Source organism: Strigops habroptila, chromosome 3 (genome assembly GCF_004027225.2).
Source record: "Strigops habroptila isolate Jane chromosome 3, bStrHab1.2.pri, whole genome shotgun sequence".
NCBI classification, from domain to species: Eukaryota; Metazoa; Chordata; class Aves; order Psittaciformes; family Psittacidae; genus Strigops; species Strigops habroptila.
This window is the reverse complement of record NC_044279.2, coordinates 58,224,022-58,243,528: the sequence shown is the minus strand read 5'-3', so window position 1 is coordinate 58,243,528 and position 19,507 is coordinate 58,224,022. Positions and strand designations below refer to the sequence as shown.

General features: G+C 37.1%; 1 protein-coding gene across 5 annotated transcripts in view; it reads left to right on the top strand.

Moving 5' to 3' along the window:
* The window catches only part of ARNTL2 (aryl hydrocarbon receptor nuclear translocator like 2), a 38,990-nt gene that overhangs the window by 2,718 nt on the left and 16,765 nt on the right, over nucleotides 1–19,507 (top strand). For 4 of the 5 annotated variants that reach the window (XR_003990443.1, XM_030478566.1, XM_030478567.1 and 1 more), the window contains exons 2-8: nucleotides 5,775–5,922; nucleotides 7,210–7,245; nucleotides 11,001–11,039; nucleotides 13,290–13,447; nucleotides 16,209–16,288; nucleotides 17,074–17,166; nucleotides 19,035–19,152. Coding sequence is in view for 4 of the 5 variants with exons in the window: in XM_030478566.1 (XP_030334426.1) it covers nucleotides 5,775–5,922; nucleotides 7,210–7,245; nucleotides 11,001–11,039; nucleotides 13,290–13,447; nucleotides 16,209–16,288; nucleotides 17,074–17,166; nucleotides 19,035–19,152 (672 nt within the window). In the remaining variant the exon portion in view is untranslated. Of the gene's footprint in view, nucleotides 1–4,083; nucleotides 4,101–5,774; nucleotides 5,923–7,209; nucleotides 7,246–11,000; nucleotides 11,040–13,289; nucleotides 13,448–16,208; nucleotides 16,289–17,073; nucleotides 17,167–19,034; nucleotides 19,153–19,507 lie in introns of those variants that run through there. The other variant, XM_030478568.1, reaches the window with a different exon arrangement.

The following is a 19,507-nucleotide window of genomic DNA, read 5'->3' as shown; positions in this document are numbered from 1 at the left end:
TACGGTCCTGTATGTATGTAGGATATAAGTATAGTTTTCCCATTCTCTCGTGAAAATCTGCAGTAAGAATGTATTAAAGTAATTTTAGGAAAAAACCCTCCATATTTAAAATAAAGAAATTTACATGACATGTAATTATTTGAAACTATTTTACTCACTAGCTATCCTCTGTGCTGAATGTAAAGATAGATGTCTCTGATTACCTAAGCAATTACAGAGTTATCTTATGCCTTAAAAAACCCCAAATGTCAATTTGACAAAACTTAAGGAATCCAACTTGGCATCTCGAGTAGTACCTCAGTTTAGGAAATGTAGGTTGCTTCTGTGCCTAGATTTGTGTGCATGTATATGTATATATATATCTGCTGCTTTGTATGACTCTGTGCTCCCAAGGACTTTAGACTGAGACCCTGAAATCAAGTAAGTACTCAGAGGCTGTGTGCACATCAGTGTTTTGGTTCAGAGCAATAGCACTGGTTTGAACTGAATCCCATCCTCCCCACTTCCTGCTTATGGGTTTGGTTTGAACAGCAGTTTTGGTATAAATGAAGTGGACTCCTTTCAGAAGAAACTGAACTAGAATCTTGTTGTAGCAAGGTTAGGGCCACTCCAGGCACATACCAAACATACTCCAACTCCAAACATAAGGGACTGAACCAGTGGTTTGTTCTCAGACAGCTTTAAAACACATGCATTGTAAGGATTTTTGGCCCAGTGAACCAGACTGAATGTGATTTAGTGTAAGCTCCCTGAACTACTTACAAATTAGAAACGGTCTTCTGAACCAGCTGCTTCTCTCTACTGACCTATTGCTGTTACGCTATTGTATCTACTACTGCAGACATACCCCATTGGCTTGGGTGAGTAGATTGTGATTTTAATAACTCATCTAGTGAGACTAAAGAACCCTTATGTGCCGCTTTAACTACAGTCACTTCTAACATAGTTTTGACTTCTTTAAACTTGTCAAAGCTTGAATTTCTAGCTAAAGTTTTTTGTGCATGCCAGGAATATACATTTAGAAAATACACATTTTAATAGTCTGTGGCATCTGTGGTCTTAAAAATTTCAATTCAAAGCAGCTTCTTTCTTCTACTTCTGCCAGAAAGTGTTTCAAAATAGGAAGCTGGATTGAAAGTGCCTTCTTATTCTTAGAAAGGTTGTGCCAGTGTTACCACATTGTTAACTTAAGCAGCTGCAGAGCTGCGACATTTCTCCGAGTCTGGTGTGTACATTTATTCACAGACTATGAAGAGTGCCACCCGTAAGGTTTATAAATGCACTTATTCATTGACATTTTATTTCAGACATATTTTACTGTAAGATCCTGATAGATGGATTTAGATGTTCTTTTTATAAACTGGCTAAATGGGGCTGACTGACAGCCTTTTTATTAAATTCATTAATACCTACATGACTTGTATTTTTCTGCTGATTTTTGGAGTGCTTATGAGTATCTTTTATGATTTCCTTTTGATGATTCTAAAAAGTCTGAAGTAGTATTTTAGGAAAGCCTATGAAGAGTAAACTAACCAGAAAAGCTAACCTCTCATGGGGAGGTGAGTGGGTCATGAGGTTGTACAGCATAATTTAGGCAATCATTTTAAAGACTGTCTTGGGCTTAAACTGGTTGCATGTGACACAAACAGGTGCTGTCTGTGGCTGTTATATTTTAAGAATTGCATGATAGTTCAGTAGCTACCTTGGGTGGGATTCATCTCGTTTATCTTTAGATGTCCACAGAGTAGATATCCAAGTCTGAGCTAGTTACTTTGGTCTTTGTATAATTACTGAACACTCTTGGACTGTATTTCATCTAACCAACTGTAGAAATCTATTTTAGATTGAGATGAATCACCCTAGAAATGTTGTATTTCATCTAGCCAACTGTAGGAATCTATTTTAGGTAGAGATGAATCACCCTAGAAATGTGTTCTACCCTCCAAGAGGGACTAGAATGCCTTGTTCATTTGTGGACATCTTTATTTGTTCAAATGAATCTCACCTTTTATGGTTGGTGGAGTTTGGCCACAAGCCTTTTCTAATAGATCATGTTGTTTAGGAACTGAAAACCTTAAAGCTGTTAGTGGAGAAAACAGCTCAGGAATGCGTTTAGAAAATATTATTGTCAGTAATTGGAAAAACTTAGAGTCTCCCAAACCTTGTTTCTTAATGCACTGCATGTGACTTACATAGAACCTTTGCTGAGCACAGAAATACAGTTGATTTTGTGTGTCTTTACTTCATATCCCACACCTGAACAGTAGTTTCATGTGGCTCATTTGCAGTTTTTCACTACCTTGCCAACACCCTTGGGGACTCTGGGTTTGTTGGTTGTTTTTTTCTGGTAGAAAAACACAAGGGAGGCTGTATTCAGTAGGGTATGCTCTTGTATGTGGATGAGAACTGTACATGTTGATGACCATTCCTTAAACACTTTGTTTGCCTGATTATGAAATACAATAAAGTTAGAGTTGAAATACTAGGTTTTTGTTTCCAATACATTTACTGGGGATGAGCTATTTTTCATATGGCGCATTTGTAATATTTGGGTGGTCTTTGCTTTGCTTCAGAGATCTGTCCTGATGTGCATAATATGCTTTTAAAATTTTCATTTTTAATATAGATAAGCATATATGCTTCATGCTGAGAGCCAAACATCATAAATAGACATATGTATTTGAGGAACTATTCACTTACCATTACAATTCAATTCTTGTTACAATTCAAAGATTACAATTCAGTGCTAGGGCATTGGCAAAACTTTGAGATGAACAGTAATAACATGTTTTTAAAGTGTAATTTCTCAGTTGGAATTTTGTCTTGCAAACCAGACTAGTGTAACTAATGGCCTTCACAGTGGTAAAACAAAATATCTCTAGTTGAATTAAACTATTTCTGGTAGTTTAAAAATTGACTGATTTTGGTTTTCCAGGAAAACAAACTTGTAATAAAGAATGGTCTTCCTGGATATTGTTTTTCATGAAGCAAGGCTGCTATGAAATCGGAAAACATTTAGTTTTGCTTCATATGTTCTTAGGGGTGTTTGATTTTGATGTTAACCATATGAAAATGTTGACACAAATTGATACTATAAGAAAGTCAGCCAGGAGCGCAAAAGAAAGGTAAGAATCCAGATATTTCCCATCATAGAGGCACACCCTGGTTATTGGGGTGCATTCAAGCTCATTTTCTTTGAGAACCCAAAGATTTTTAAATCCTTTATCCAGCTCTCCCAAAGTGGTATAACCAGAGAAGTAAAGAAATCTTTCATCAGAATGCATGAGGTTAAGACACTCTTCAGGGAGAGAGTAAGCACCTTGGAATCACCTAGTATCATAATGATAGCTATTATAGAGCCCTAAGAGATTATTTTAAAGAGCTCTTACTGACTTCTCAATGCTGACTTAGCTTTATGAACTATTTCTGTCTGCTTCTTGTTCAATGAGTAGTAGGTATTGAAAAGATTTGCTCGTCTGTTAAATTCCAAATAATTACTCTTCTACTATGTTTGATCTGAAGCTTTAAATTTATTTCTCTACTTGTTTGGGGTTTCTATTGAGTATCTTAAAGAATGTATATAAAGAATATATGCTACCTGCTGTGCATGTTGGGGATCAGCACAGATTCTTAACCTTATATCTTGTCTAAGATCAACCAGCTATTTACTAGCATTTAGCTAGATGGCATTTAACATGGCGTCTAGTTTGTCACAGTGATAGGATTCAATTTATCACCTAAACGTTTTAGTGGAGAAGTTCTTAACAGATCGTCATTGCTGATAATCGAAACATTTTTTGTGTTTCAGTTAAGAGAGTTATTAGGAAATGTAGAGAAGTGTAGTATTCAGAATTTGTTGCTTGGGTGTGAGGAAAAAAGCAGTAATTATTTTGATAATATGAAGGATAAGTTGGAAAAGCTCTAAATGCTGCATTTCATGTTGTTTCTTTAAAGGGAAGTGGTTTAGAAAGCAGGCTGGCCATCTGTGTGCAAAGGAGTATTTAGGTCAGTGGGTCTGTTCTGTCCTGCTTTGTTCCAGGACTAAAGGATCTGTTGTGCTGAAGGCATTCCTGTCTTTGATACATGCAGGTTTCTGTTTAGTAAGTACTCTTTCATGAATATTCATGAAGTATGATTATACTTCGATAACTTAATCTAGTAATTATAGGCTGCTATGACCTAAGTGAATTAAAACTATTCTTTATAAATAAAGAGTTCCTTTGGATTTTTTTTTTTTTTTTTTTGGGGGGGGGTAGGATGGTGTTTGTTTTATAACTGCACAAATTTATAGTATAAATATAAAATGAGACTATTATGAAGTGCTGATTAGTCATAAAAATATTTCAAGCATCTGCCATTTGTGCCCTTGTAGTATTTATGGTGTAATATATTTTTAATATCCCTGACTTGAATATGTTGTGTATTTGAAGTAAACAAACTTTGTTGCAGATGATCAAAGGCTGTTACTTACTTGTCAAGTATTTATTGATTCTTGAGTTTCCACCTCTCTTTATGAAACTTTCTGCGTGACTTCACGAGTTAAAAAGCTTTCTAAAATAAAACAGGGGCTGACTCTATGTGGTCTGACTAGGTAGAGAGAGGATTAGTGGAAGACCAGGCAAGCTGTTCAAGTATTAGCCTATTTTCATTTAACTCTCCAGAGTCATATTCCAATGGAAAATGAGAACCTAGAAAATTTTTCCAGTGTAAGATGTATTTACACTGAAGAGGAAAAAACCACACACTGTATATCACTTTTTTTGCACATATTTACCTATCATTTACAGACAGCACAAATGCTTAAAAAAAAAAAAAAAAAAGCTTACAATAAAATACCCAGATTTTTTTCCTGCTAGATTTTGGAAGAACTCATCTTGGTTTTTGCCTCCTGCTAAAAGTAAGAGATGCTCACTTCCTTAAATAACCGCTCTCAATCCCTCATCTGTCCCTTCATGGAGTTAATTCTTTATTGTTTCTAGATGTATCATGTAGGATTCTTGCCTCACTAGCACATGAAGCCTAAAGGAGTGCCTATGTTTGCTGAAACAGAGTTCATTCTGACTCTTTACCTAGACATCAGCTGGGTGATTCTTTGTGATAACTTTGTAGTGATGTAAGGAAAGAGTGTAATAGTGCTTAGATTCTTTGAGATTCTTCTCCTTTCTCAGTAGGTCGCTAGCATTATTTTTGCTTGTGACTTCTGTCCCTCCCAGAAACAAAGCAGTTTTCATTGAGAGGAGAATTGTGAAGGGAACTTTGAGGCAGAACTTGTCAAGCTTTCAAGACTCTTCTTATTTGCTTGACTAACATTATGTGTAATTATAGATTTTGTCAGAAACATTGTTATGGTAAACTTTCATTTTTCAGATATCCGGCCTGTTTAAAAGCCACAGTTCACTCTATAAATTTAATTTACTTTTAGTTGCAGTATTTTGATCTTCTAATGCCACATCTTGTGTTTTTGCAGCAGGATGTTTGAGGTACTGGGGGATTTAAGTGTAGTCTGCCAAGATGGCATGAGGAGAAGAATAGGTGTATTTTATATTGCATTGGTGTGCTGATTGGGTTGATGAGATCATTACAGGACTGTGGGAAGACAACATACTTTTCTCTGTGCTTAGGTGGTAGCAGTGCAACCTTTATGTTTTTTGTGTGAGAGGCATAGAAGCCACTCACAGACTGTTGGGGTCTTTTTTCCCAAATGAAAATCCATGCATAGATGATGGTACAGCTCTAACCGGACAGTGAGCTTTTTTTTTTTTCCTTATCCACAGATAATTTCTCAATAGATGGAAACTCGTGCATTGCTTCTGGAGTCCCCAGCCTCATGAATCCAGTAACTAAGCCTGCTACCACCACTTCTTTCAATGCTTCTGTGGCTGAGATTCCAAGGAAGCGCAAAGGAAGTGATTCTGATAACCAGTAAGTAAATTGATTCTGCATGTGTCTCAGCATAAACTTGAGACATTCATCTGTTACTTACACAACATGTCTAATCCTCTTTCCTTTGTTTATTACTGTTATTTATTACAATTTCTTCCAAACACATTCTCTGACTGTCCTGAGTTGTTAAAAATAGAAAAAATAATACCTGAACAAAGGGATATATGTAGGATTCTATAATGCAGTTTCCTGCCTTCAAGTGTCTGGGCAGCGTGTCTCTAATACTGAAATTTCAATCCCACCTATTTTTTTTCTCCTTTTTTTCCCCTTTGTTGCCTGCTAGTAAAGGCAAGTTCTCTTTGCAGCAAATTGGTATTAAGTTGCTTGAAGTCTCACACTAGAATATTACCTTAAAGTGTGAAACAAGATTACTAGTTAAGCTCTTTGATCTAGAACTGCAGAATCAGAACTGCTTCTTCAGTGACCAGGGCAGCCATTTACTTAAATGCCCAAACAGGCCTGTGACCTAAAAATGAGAACTGTCTTACAGTAGTGCTCAGTCTTTTTAAGTGGGTCATACTTGACTAGTGAGATGATACTTTCAGCTGCTTTCTCCTGTTCTAACTGCAAAACAGACGACAGTTAACCAAATAAGCATTTACGTAGAAAAATATCTTTTAAAAGTGAATTAATCAAAGCTATGTTAATCAGCCAGAAGTAAGGGACACAAGTCAGTCTGTAGATCTAATACACTACAAGTATCTCCAAACTTGTGTGGAAAATCCACATTTAAAAAGGGGAGAAGTAGGAAATCTACATGTATTTGTGATTTTTAAAGCAATTCTTTTTACCACTGCTTCCTTTATATATAGTCCCTTGATCTACAGAATGCAGCCATACTGTGGATGTTGATATATACCCGTTGTCAACTTGGAGATTCGAATGTATCTTGGAGATCACTGAAAACTCCAGAAATACATTAGTTTCTGAAAGGAGCCTGTCACCATTCACGGTTTTTATTTACCTGCTCAGTAAAGGTGCTGGTTCATCAATAGTGTTTCCCTGAAGTTTGGATATCTTTCTGATTTCATGAAACTTCTGTCATAAAAAAAAAAAAATCAAGTTCAAGTTGAAATACTAATTGAGAAAGTATTATTTTATAAGAACTAGTAATTAGTTTCTAACAACTGATGTTCTTGCTGGAAATAACTGATCAAGTGGGATTTCCACGAAAATTTTTCTGTGACCTTTTTTCATTGGGTACATCAAGTCATGTTTTTGTGCTTCAAACTACATTTTGCTTAACTTTATTACCTGTTTCTGCAGAGATACAGTTGAAGTTGATGGTGATCTTCAGAAAAGGTACGTTTTGTAAATTAATCCATTTCTGGTTTTAGTGCTAAAAACATGTCCTGTTTGGCTAGGTGAGCTATGTGGTTCACCTTAAGGAATGCTTTGTCTAAGGGCAGGTCTTTGTACAGCACAAGGTGATTAATAGGATGGATAGGTCCATGCAATGTTAAGGTTTTATAATATTTCTTCCTAGGAAGACACGGGCTTGCTTATAACTTCACCAGACTTCTTAGCATTGAAGTTAAGATAAGAATGGGAATGAATGAAAAGCAACAGCTAAATAAGAAGACTAGGGAGGTGGAGGAAAGGTCTTGTACTCCCCTCCGATCAGGGCATGTAAACACTTTCTGTTTGTTTTAACCTTGTCACATGCTTTTTAAAATAGAACTACCACAACTATGTTAAAATAATGCTACAATGTTACAAGGTGACAAACCAGAGTTAAGATTGGCTGTGCAGCATAAGTAAACCCTTTGTGCATGTATGTTATAGGATAGTTATTAGAATCATAGAATCATAGAATCGTAAGGGTTGGAAAGGACCTTAAGATCATCTAGTTCCAACCCCCCTGCCATGGGCAGGGACACCTTGCCCTAAACCATGTGGCTCAAGGCTCTGTCCAGCCTGGCCTTGAACACCGCCAGGGATGGAGCATCCACAACCTCCCTGGGCAACCCATTCCAGTGCTTCACCACCCTCACTGTAAAGAACTTCTTCCTTATATCTAATCTAAACTTCCTCTGTTTAAGTTTGAACCCATTACCCCTTGTCCTACCACTACAGTCCCTAAGGAAGAGTCCCTCCCCAGCATCCTTGTAGACCCCCTTCAGATACTGGAAGGCTGCTATGAGGTCACCACGCAGCCTTCTCTTCTCCAGGCTGAACAGCCCCAACTTTCTCAGCCTGTCTTCATATGGGAGGTGCTCCAGCCCTCTTACCATCTTCGTGGCCCTCCTCTGGACTCGCTCCAACAGCTCCATGTCCTTTTTATGTTGAGGACACCAGAACTGTACGCAGTACTCCAAGTGGGGTCTCACAAGAGCAGAGTAGAGGGGCAGGATCACCTCCTTCGACCTGCTGGTCACGCTTCTTTTGATGCAGCCCAGGATACGGTTGGCTTTCTGGGCTGCCAGCGCACACTGCTGGCTCATGTTAAGCTTCTCGTCAACCAACACCCCCAAGTCCTTTTCTGCAGGGCTGCTCTGAATCTCTTCTCTGCCCAGCCTGTAGCAGTGCCTGGGGTTGCCCCGACCCAGGTGTAGGACCTTGCACTTGGCTTGGTTAAACTTCATAAGGTTGGCATCGGCCCACCTCACAAGCGTGTCAAGGTCCCTCTGGATGGCATCCCTTCCCTCCAGCGTATCAACCGAACCACACAGCTTGGTGTCATCGGCAAACTTGCTGAGGGCGCACTCAATCCCACTGTCCATGTCACCGACAAAGATGTTGAACAGGACCGGTCCCAACACCGATCCCTGAGGGACACCACTCGTTACAGGTTTCCAACTGGACATCGAGCCATTTACCACAACTCTTTGCGTGCGGCCATCGAGCCAGTTTTTTATCCACTGAGTGGTCCATCTATCAAATTGATGTCTCTCCAATTTAGAGACAAGGATGTCATGTGGGACAGTGTCGAATGCTTTGCACAAGTCCAGGTAGATGACATCAACTGCTCTGCCGCTGTCCATCAGTTCCGTGGCTCCATCATAGAAGGCCACCAAATTGGTCAGGCAGGATTTCCCCTTAGTGAAGCCATGTTGGCTGTCAGCAGCCGCCTCGTTGTTTTTCATGTGCCTTAGCATGTTTTCCAGGAGAAACTGTTCCAAGATTTTGCCAGGCACAGAGGTGAGACTGACTGGTCTGTAGTTCCCCGGGTCTTCCACCTTCCCCTTCTTGAAAATGGGGGTTATATTACCCTTCTTCCAGTCATCGGGAACTTCACCTGACTGCCAGGATTAGTTACATGATTGCTTTGTTGTGATTTCTCTTTCTGCACCTGGATACCTTACTTAGAAAATGTGTTGGTTTGTGTGTAGCTGTACAGTATTCTTTTTTATGAAATAGAAGAAAATATTTCAGTTGGAATGGGACGTCCAACGATCATCATACACCTCCCTCTCCACATCCCCTCCTCAGGAAGCTCTAGAGAGCACAGAGGTCACCCCTCAGGCTCCTCTTTTCCAAACTAGACAAACCCAGAGTCCTTTGCTGCTCCTTAAAGGACATTCCTTCCAGCCCTTTCACCAGCTTTGTTACCCTCCTCTGAACTCATTCAAGGACCTTCACATCCTGCTTAAATTGTTGGGCCCAGAGCTGCACACAGTATGCAAGGTGAGGCAGCAGATTTGGTCTCGTTTCTTCTCCAAGTGGAGCTCCCATAGGAGAAGGAGAAATAGATAATAGGCCACATGCTGCACTGCAGTTAGTCTGGCTTCCCCTTACCTCTTCTCTTATGGTCAGACAATATAACTTCTGTTTGAGTTCATAATACATGCATATTTCTGGTAAAAGTTTCTTTTAAAATGAAAGAAAAATATTAGTTATTACTAACATATCTAAATCTGAAACAGTTTCACTGAAGAGAAGTCCTACGGTCTTCTGAGTCTAACCTACTTCCATGTTTGGGTTTATCAGACTGTCCAGAAGATTCCTGGGTTCAGTGAAATCTCAGGGTGATGCGCTGGAGTCTGTGTTAATTTGGCTCTGACTGCTGGATCCTCACTGGGGTCAGTGCTTTGTTACAGGTGGAAGCAGCTTTTGGTGTCTTCCCTAAAGCTGTTATCTCCAGCTGTCCTACTTCCTACTTCCACTTCCTCATAGGAAACAGCTGCTGACTGATTGGCCTGCCGCCTTATAATCCTGCTGGTACAACAAATGCCTCTTCTAAAATGGTCATAGGTTAGCAGGTCTCTCCTCTGGAATGGAGTTGAGTACTGTGTGAAGTGTTTCCACTGCTGAATGAAAAATAGCTGAAGAATTGCTGTAGAAAGACTAAAAATATTTGTATCAGTTTATCTTTTAAAGAAAAGAATACCCAATATTTGTATAGAAACTGCCTCTCTGCAAGCACCAAATCACTCATGCTGAATTGGCAAGGTAACTTAGGCCATGTTCTGAAATTCTTAATAGATGGTGGTGAATAATACAATGATCTTGGGGAAGAAGAAAGATCATTGCCCTTGTTTGAACCATCCTTTGTATTTTCCTGTTGCCAAGTATTTTTCATGATATAAGCACTATGATTGTCTTTCACTTACAGTTTTATTACAGACTTTCCGGTCGTTGCTGTAGGGTATATAAAAATACTTAATTTTTACTTTTTCTGACTATAAGCAATTAAAGTTTATTTTAAGGCCAGTCTGGGCTGGGGTTGCTTTATTCATCATTTGACAGTAAGATTTTGGAAATAAACACATGAATAGATACTCTCTCTTGTAAAATTTATAGAAACAAATACAGTCAAGCCTGGACTTAAGTTATTTGAATGTTCCATTAATGTTTTCTCCATTATAAAAATAGCCCCGTAATTATGAAATATTCCCATAATATGTTCACATAGCTGAATGGAATATTGGAAGTTATGCTTTGGTCTCTTTATGCTTCACTTGCTAGATCATTTTTGGCTTAGGAACTTTTGTGGATTCACTTTCATTAGAGCCATAGTAAATTTGTAGCATTTTCTGTATCTTTTCAAATTCATGGGAGGAAAGAAGTGCCTAGTATTAAATATGCAATATAAAACTGTATCTTGTTTTCTCTAGGAGTGAAGATGAAGAACATGTTAAAATAAAAGATTTCAGGTACTAATTTACAATAAAAGTACATTTTGCTAGTAAATTCTAATATTCACAATAGTAAAATATCAGTTTGTGGGTAACATTCATTAAAACTATCGAAAACTTAACAGTAAACTTTTTCTCCTCCTGCCTTCCAGATGTACAGTAATTTTTAGAGCCTCCTTGAGGATTTTGTTTCTTACTAATTTTAATGTCTCGCAGAATCTGTCAGATGGTTTAGCAAAAACCCGAGGTTGAAATTTTCATGGTGAGGTTTAAATGCAGTACACTGAAGTTCTGTATGAAGTGGGGAGCTGTTAGTCAGTCTGGATGAATTTGAGAATTGTTTTTTCTAGACTTGTCTACACTTGGAGGTATTTAAAATTTATTCCACTTGAAAATGGATTCAGCTAAAGCATGACAAAGAATTCTTGTCCTGGAACAAGTTTTTGTATAGGGAATTATTCAAAGTTTGCCATTGCATTTTGAATTCACATCTTACCTGAATCTAAATTGAAATTCACATAAAGCACTTGTAAGATTTGAAATGCTGTGTGACTGAATGCAGTCATGATTCATCCAAATAAATACTTTAAATTATAGAGAAGCCACTCAATAATACTAGAGCTGTTTTATAAAGTTCTTTTAAAAATAGTGTCTTTAATTTGTCATAGGAACAGAGATGTCAAGGCAAAAATACATGATCCAGTCTTCTGTCAAAAGCATTATTTATACAGAAGGCTAGCTGATAATTGTGAAGTGTTCCTGTAACTTACATAAAATGGAAGAAATTAAAGTGTTCCAAAATATATTTACAGGCTTTTTTGTTTAACTCCAAAATTAGTTTTCTCTATGCAGTATCCCAGATTGCTAGACAAGATTCTGTTTTGTACATTGCTTCAATAACTTGCATTTTGTGGTGTTAACTTCTTTCTTTAAGTTTTGGTTCATTAGTTGGAGGGGAAAAATAATAAACAGAAGATTCTGTGGTGGTTTGCTTAACAGTTATCATCTTCCAATGTTTCTTTTCTCAAGCCTATTGGGAAACTTGTTTTTCCTTCCCCTTTGTAACTGAGGAATGAAACAGAAGGCTGATAAAATTAATTTTTTGAAGAGCCTTTGGAGAGAGAAAACCTAATTGCTTGGATAATGACCAGAGTGATTTGTGTGGAGAAGGGATTTATTTGTAGGAAAAATAATAAAAATAATAGACAACAAGGTCTTTAAAACTGTGCTCTATTCTTTCTCAACAGGCCAGGTGTAGGTAACCTTTAATACCTTCTTTTATAGTATGCCTAAAAAGAAGAGTTTTATATATCAGTTAACCAAAACTTGTTGTCCCTCTGTTTGGTTAACTACCGCTGTGCCTGGTCTCAATCAGAAGGGAAAATAATTTTTGTTTTAATTGAGTGGCTAGCTTGTATTCTGGGTAAGGTGGGAATAGAATGAATTAAGCTTTTCTTGATCCTATAGAGAATGTTAGAGGTGAGGAGACTAGATAGAAAAGCTAAGATACTCCATGAGAAAGAATTAAAGAAAAGGTGACCTGAGATATAAATATAGTTGTGATGTGCACTGTCACGTGCCTTTAGAAGGGGTTTTCTGATGAGAACTGCCCAAGAAGAGATGCTCTCTTTTTCTGTGGTTGAGTTTTGGACAGAGGCTTACCAAGAGATGACACCTGAGACACAAGGTATGCAAAGAGGCTGAAACCCTTTCTACCCACCTTATCAGGTGAATGCAGGGGAAAGCTTTCTGAAGTAGCTCTGGTGAAATTGCAGAAGAGAGTTCAGTGATGCTTTAACAAGTGCTGAGAGCATTCTTAAAAAAAAAAAAGAAGTATCAGAATGAATACCCCATCTTAGTTACACAGACTGGGTAGATACAGGGCTAGGGAGCAGAAATGTCTTCCAGTGATTACTAATGACATCAAAAGTTCTCTGGTACACAGTAAGATGTCAGGGGATGACACATGTATGTCAACGGTCGCAAGAAGAATTTAACTTTTGTAAATCTTCATAGCCTCTTGTCCCTGCCACAGATAATCAAGTTGTTGCTTGAGATATTTTTTGCCCTCAATAGTTCATATGATTATTGTGACCATTTCCGCTTTGTTCAAGTGAATACAATTCAATTGTCAAATACAAGTAGTGTATGAAAAACTGTTTCAGTGCAGTAGTACTTCTTGTGATATGTTCCATTCCCCAAATTTAATTGATTAATATTATCAGGAAAATAATGTGTTCTACATCTTAAAACAATTTTTCTTCTTAGAGAGGCTCACAGTCAAACAGAGAAACGAAGAAGAGACAAAATGAATAATTTGATAGAGGAATTATCTGCTATGATACCTCAGTGCAATCCAGTGGCACGAAAGCTAGACAAGCTTACAGTGTTACGGATGGCTGTGCAACACTTGAAGTCTTTAAAAGGTGAGTTTTGGGAAACTAATTCTGAAAGTCCTTGTTCAATCAGGAATCATACTGTGTATCTTCTTAGATGTTAAATAAATCAAAGGTCATTTATTTTACGTTTCCTTGCTGAATTCAGTTCCGAGTCTGTTCTGCATTTAAATTTGTGTTTGTAGCTTCCAGAACTTCATTTCTTCATTTTGCTTAGTATAGCAGGAAAAAAGTCACCCTTTGGTGTCTGATATTTTCTGTCTGTAAGGGAATGCCTTGCAGTCAAATCACTCCTTGATTCTTTTTTAAAATTACAATGATCAAGTAAGCCTGTCTTGTTGTTATTTTCCAACTCCCAAATTAAATGTGTTCTGTGATGTCTCCACTTTCTGTCATAGTTTCTGTAACCAGAATACCTGTGGTGCTGTACCAATGCCAACAGCTGTACTGCTAATACAGAAGCAAATGGTCTATATACTCCTCTGTTATTCCTACGTTTGTGATTGCATCAACCCTTTGTCTCTGTATTGGAATTTCATATTTATCTGTTGACTTCAAAATTTAGAACATCATGGAAGAAAACGCTGACAAGAGAAAAACCCACCAACAAACAAAACAAAACAACCCCCCCAAACAACTGAATCTTGGGAAGGGTTTAAGTTGAAGACCAAGTCATTAAAAAATACCAGATACTTCTAATGAATTGTTTGTCCAGTGTGAGATTAGGAAAAAAATCTCCTCAACGATGGGAAGCTATGTGAATGCTTACCTAAAGAAACTGATGGAAGTAGTTACACTGGTATAGAGCATAGAGAACTCGAGTCTTTTACAGTGTAACTTTTTGTAAAGCCAAAACCAGTTGCATAAAGCTAAAGAAAAAATTATGTTTGGATATAATCATCCTTCAAACTTGGTGAGTTATTTTGTTGCCTGCAAGAATAGTAGTCAAAAAGAATGTTGCAAGACAATAATAGAATAGTTCATTACTTTGATTACACTTTGATTGCATTAAAGTCTTAAACACCATGAAATATTAGAGAGTATGTCCTGATTTCAGCTAGGATAGAGTTAATTTTCTTCCTCGTAGCTGGTACAGTGCTGTGGTTTGTATGTAGGTTGAGAACAGTGCTGATAACACACCGATGTTTTTAGTTGTTGCTGAGCAGCATTTACCCTGATCAAGGACTTTTCAGGCTCTCATGCCCCTCAGTGGCACAAGAAGCTGGGAGGCAGCAGAGACAGGACACCTGACCCAAACTAGCCAAAGGGGTATCCCTACCACAGCACATCATGTCCAGTATATAAACCGGGGGGAGTTACCTGGAAGGGGCTGATTGCTGCTCGGATCAGGCTGGGTATTGGTCAGCGGGTGGTGAGCAATTGCATTGTGTGGCATTTGTCTGTCTTGGGATTTATTTCTCTCTCCTATTTCCTTTTATTATTCTTACTGTTGTTATATTTTACTTTAGTTCAATTATTAAACTGTTCTTATCTCCACCCACAAGTTTTACCTTTTATTTTATTTCTCTCTGATTCTCCTCCCCATCCCACTGAGGTGGGGGGAGCGAGTGAGCAACTGGATGGGGCTTAGTTGCCAGCTAGGGTTAAACTACAACAGAGTACCAAGAAAAAAAGGTATCAAAAATTTGTATTCTCAATCAGCTACCAACTTTAAAGTAATCATGGATCTCAGTGAATGGTTTAGCGCTGGAATATCCAAATACAAGTTGCATATTGCATAGTCCACCAGCAGCAAACAAGTTTTCAGGTTTTTGGCAGCACTGTTTCAGCATAATAATTTGGTCAACTGCAAGCAAAGATCAAAGACTGTCTGCATTGCAAAAAAATTGGTTATGAATAAGCATATCTAATAAGAGCCCCATTAGTCTTAAGTCAAAGGAGTGTAGGAAACAAATTATTCTACTAACTTGACAGTAATAGAATCATAGAATAATTTAGGTTGGAAGGATTTTCCAGAGTTCCATCAGCCCAAGCAGAAGGAGAATTTTGCATAAAGCAATATTGTGACAAATTAGCAGGGCAGTAATTGCACTTGCAGTATAAACAAGCATCTACAAGAAATCTTCAGCTCAAAACATTCGTATTTTAACAATAGGACATGAAAACTGGACTCCATCCAGCACAGTTGTTATATGTATCTTCAAAAGAAATGCTTTAAGAAATACAGGGTACTATGTGGAATTATGGTGAATGCTGAAATTTGCTGGAAAGCTCAAATGCTATATACCTCAAAAAATATATAGAAGTTGTGGAAATGCTTTTAATGGCTAAAAGTTATTTTTGAGTACTTGCCACAGGTGCTAGAACAGTAAATGTAGTGAGTGACACTTTTGATTTAACTACAACAAAGTGGTTTTTGGATTGTTGGATATATAGTACTAATGAAGCATTATTCATGCCAGAAGTCAATCGATAACACTGGAATTATTCAGATTAAGAAAATGTTAAGGATTCTGAAATAGGCTTATGAAATGTTTGTAGAAAATTCAGTTCTCATAATACCTTTTCTTTAGCAGTACATTCAGGATATCTGAGCAGAAGTTTCCTTGGTTCATGCTAAGTAAAGGGCAAGAAAAAACTGGTGGTGTGCCCGTATTAATTACCAGCATATGTTTATGAAGTTCTTTTATTTTTAATATTTTTAGAATTTTTTTAATTAAGCTGTTCTGGTTGAAAAAAAAAATCTAAAATACAAACCAAGTATAACTCTGTTAAAGTAAATTTAAAATGTGACTTTTGACATTACGTCTACAAATAATCTACTTTCCAGGTTCCACTAGTTCCTATACAGAAGTCCGGTATAAACCTTCATTTCTAAAGGATGATGAGCTCCGACAGTTAATCCTTAGGGTAAGTGGAAGGAATCGTTCAGCTAAATGATGTCTTTGTTAAAGCTTGCCATTGAGTTTTCAGTTGGAGAATGTTTTGCCATCTTTTTCTTCAGGCAAGTGCTTTGACGTACTTGTTAAGTTCATAAACTCTGTACACTATACAGGCTTTTTCATAAAGGGATGCAGAAGATGATTTGTGAGCATGGCAGACAGCAGCCCCTGAAGGGATAATAAATTTGTATGCAGTCTGCATATTTAATACATACAGTTTTTTATGTTGCTATTGAAGTCTGCATGCAAGTATAGAGAATGCTTTTAATTACACATAAATATAGTTCCAGTTGTTTGCTCTCCTTCATTTTAAATTTTTAAATCTTGAGAAAGATGCAGAGATAATTTTTAAATCTTGAGAAAGATGCAGAGATGCAGAGAAAGACCCAAAGAAAATCTTTCTTGTTTTTGCACTTTGTCTTATACCAACACCCCTTTACTCTTTCTCATTTGCAGCTATTTTCTTTTTCCTTTTGCTGCAATAGCAGGCTTTGCCAAGGTCTGTAAGATGACTCCTAAATTAAGCTGTTTTGCAGCTGGCCACCTCTTTTCCCAAGGCTGCGTTTAAGAAACTTTAGCTGTCTGTAGCTGAAGGTCTGATTTGGTCCTTGTAACCTTAGTTGCTCTTTAGTGTGATTTATAACTTAGTTAATTAAAAAAACCCATGTTTAAAAGTATGTTTCCTTGTAGTCATCAATATTCATTGTATGTTTTAAATGTATATTTTAAACTATGGTATCTTTGTATTTTCAGGCAGCAGATGGATTCCTATTTGTGGTTGGATGCAACAGAGGAAAAATACTGTTTGTCTCAGAATCGGTTTGCAAAATACTGAATTATGATCAGGTGGTTATAATTGAGCTTCTTGGTTTGCTTTTACCTTGCATTTTCTTAGACAGTTTTAAACTTTTACATTTTATTGTATATTGCTATAAACAGTCCTTGGATATAATTCCTTGGAATTTCTTTGATTTAACTTCCTTCAGAGTAAGTGAATATCTGAAATAAAATATTTGCAACTATATTCAGTGTTCCAGACCTGAGTCATAGCACCAGATGTTAATCAATCATCCTTAAGAAAACTGCTGGTCTGAGAGGGAGGGATAAATTGAAGATGTCCTAATTTATATCTCCAAGTGATTTTCTTTTTAAATAGTGAAGTGATTTGGGGCTTTTTTTAGGCCAACGAAAATTGCAGTAGTGGAAGTTAATTAAAGCTTTCCTTGGTAATGCCTTTATGCTCAGATGTACTACATAACACCTCAACCACAATAACCATCCATGTGGATACTCTTAACTTGAAGGAAACCAAGATAGTGTGAGTTAGCTTAGCCTGTAAAAGAAGAGAAATAGGAAAAATATAAGTACCTTACAGTAGTTGACATTGAACATCATGGACAATAACCACAAATAATCAAGTCATATGTTTATGACTTCTGTTCTGAAAACAAAGGCTAAAATAGTGCTTCCATCTGACTACTTCTATAACTTTGAAACCATTTGTGCTATGTTCCATTTTCTTCATAAGCAGAAGAGTAACCAATCTGGACTCTGTTGCATATGTTTTATAGATTTTTAAAAATGTTTTATTTTTAAAAAAAAAAAAAAAAATCCAAAACACTAAAACTGTATCTTTTTAAATTAAAATGAATCATCTTTTGGGAACAAGCATAAGGCAGATACCATTTTATTTTTTATTAAACTTCTGCACTGAATTTACTGAAGGACTAAAAAGTACCTTTTGGAGTTTCTGACATCAGACATGCCTACTTCGAGACCCATAAGATCTTTGCTATTCCAGTCAAAGAGGGTCAGAGAACATAACTGACTTAATGCATGAATTCATTAACTTTTTCGTGAATCATTGTAGGTAATGAATGTCACCCTGTATATTTTGACAAGGCTGCTATTAGCCTTTCTGAGGCACACAGAATCACAGAATTGTTAGGGTTGGAAGGGACCTCTGGAGATCATCCAGTCCAACCCGCCTGCCAAGGCAAGGCCCCCAAGAGCAGGTTACGCAGGAACACGTCCAGGTGGGTTTTGAATATCTTCAAAGAGGGAGACTCCACAACTCGCCCTGGGCAGCCTGTTCCAGGGCTCTGCCACCCTCAGTGTAAAGAAGTTCTTCCTTATGTTGAGGTGAAACTTCTTGTTTATGGTCATTGCCCCTCTCAGCATTTTCCTTTTGTATTAGGGTTAGATGGGGACTAGGCAAATGACAGAGGCTGTACATTTATCCTGCTTTCTTAGAAGCTTTTCATTAAACCCATGTTTGGCTTATTGGAAAAGTGTTCCCCTTTATGTATGCAGTGATCGCATAGCAAGTAGTGTGGGTCCAAAATTAGTTGCAATTCAAATCTAGCATACTGCTTGTTAACAGAAATCATTATGTGTGTAAATAAAACATTTGATTTAACATTTGATTTTACAGAACTGTTTTTTAATGTCTCCTAAAATCTACTGTTTTTCAAAGGGGAAGTAAAAAATTGTTTTTACTACGGTTTTTATAAAAATTATATATTAAAAATATTAATTGCAAATTAAATGAGGATCTAAATATTGATGGGTAGAGTAACTGTGGTATTTGACTTTTAATAGTGTAGGAAGTTTTTCTGAGAAAAGTAATATGTGTAGGGTCATGTTCTAAAATGATGTGGTTCTTATATCTTTTTTTGTTTGTTTTGGTTTGGTTTTTGTTTTGTTTCAAATAGGCCAGTTTAATTGGACAAAGTTTGTTTGATTACTTGCATCCAAAAGATGTTGCAAAAGTTAAGGAGCAACTTTCTTCTTCAGATGTCTCTCCTAGGGAGAAGCTCGTAGATGGGAAAAGTAAGTCATATTTGAAAGTGCTCAGATTTTTTTTTAAGAGATGTTAATAAATCTAGTTATCACACAGGATATATTCATGTGTTTGTATGTGCATAGATGTACAAACTTGAGGTATAATTTCTATGAACCAAACATATTTGATTGCTTATCTGCTGCTTAGAATGCACTTACAGTTTAAAAGCTAGCCCAGGAAAGAATTTATTTTAGATAATAAGAATTACTGAAACCTGCATTGTTAAACATTTAGCAAGATGTGGTCTGATGTTCTTCCTACCAGGCATACTACTTTTTTTTCTTGTATTTGATAGGTCTTGTCAATACAAAAGACCTGATGTAGTCGAACATGGGATAAAAT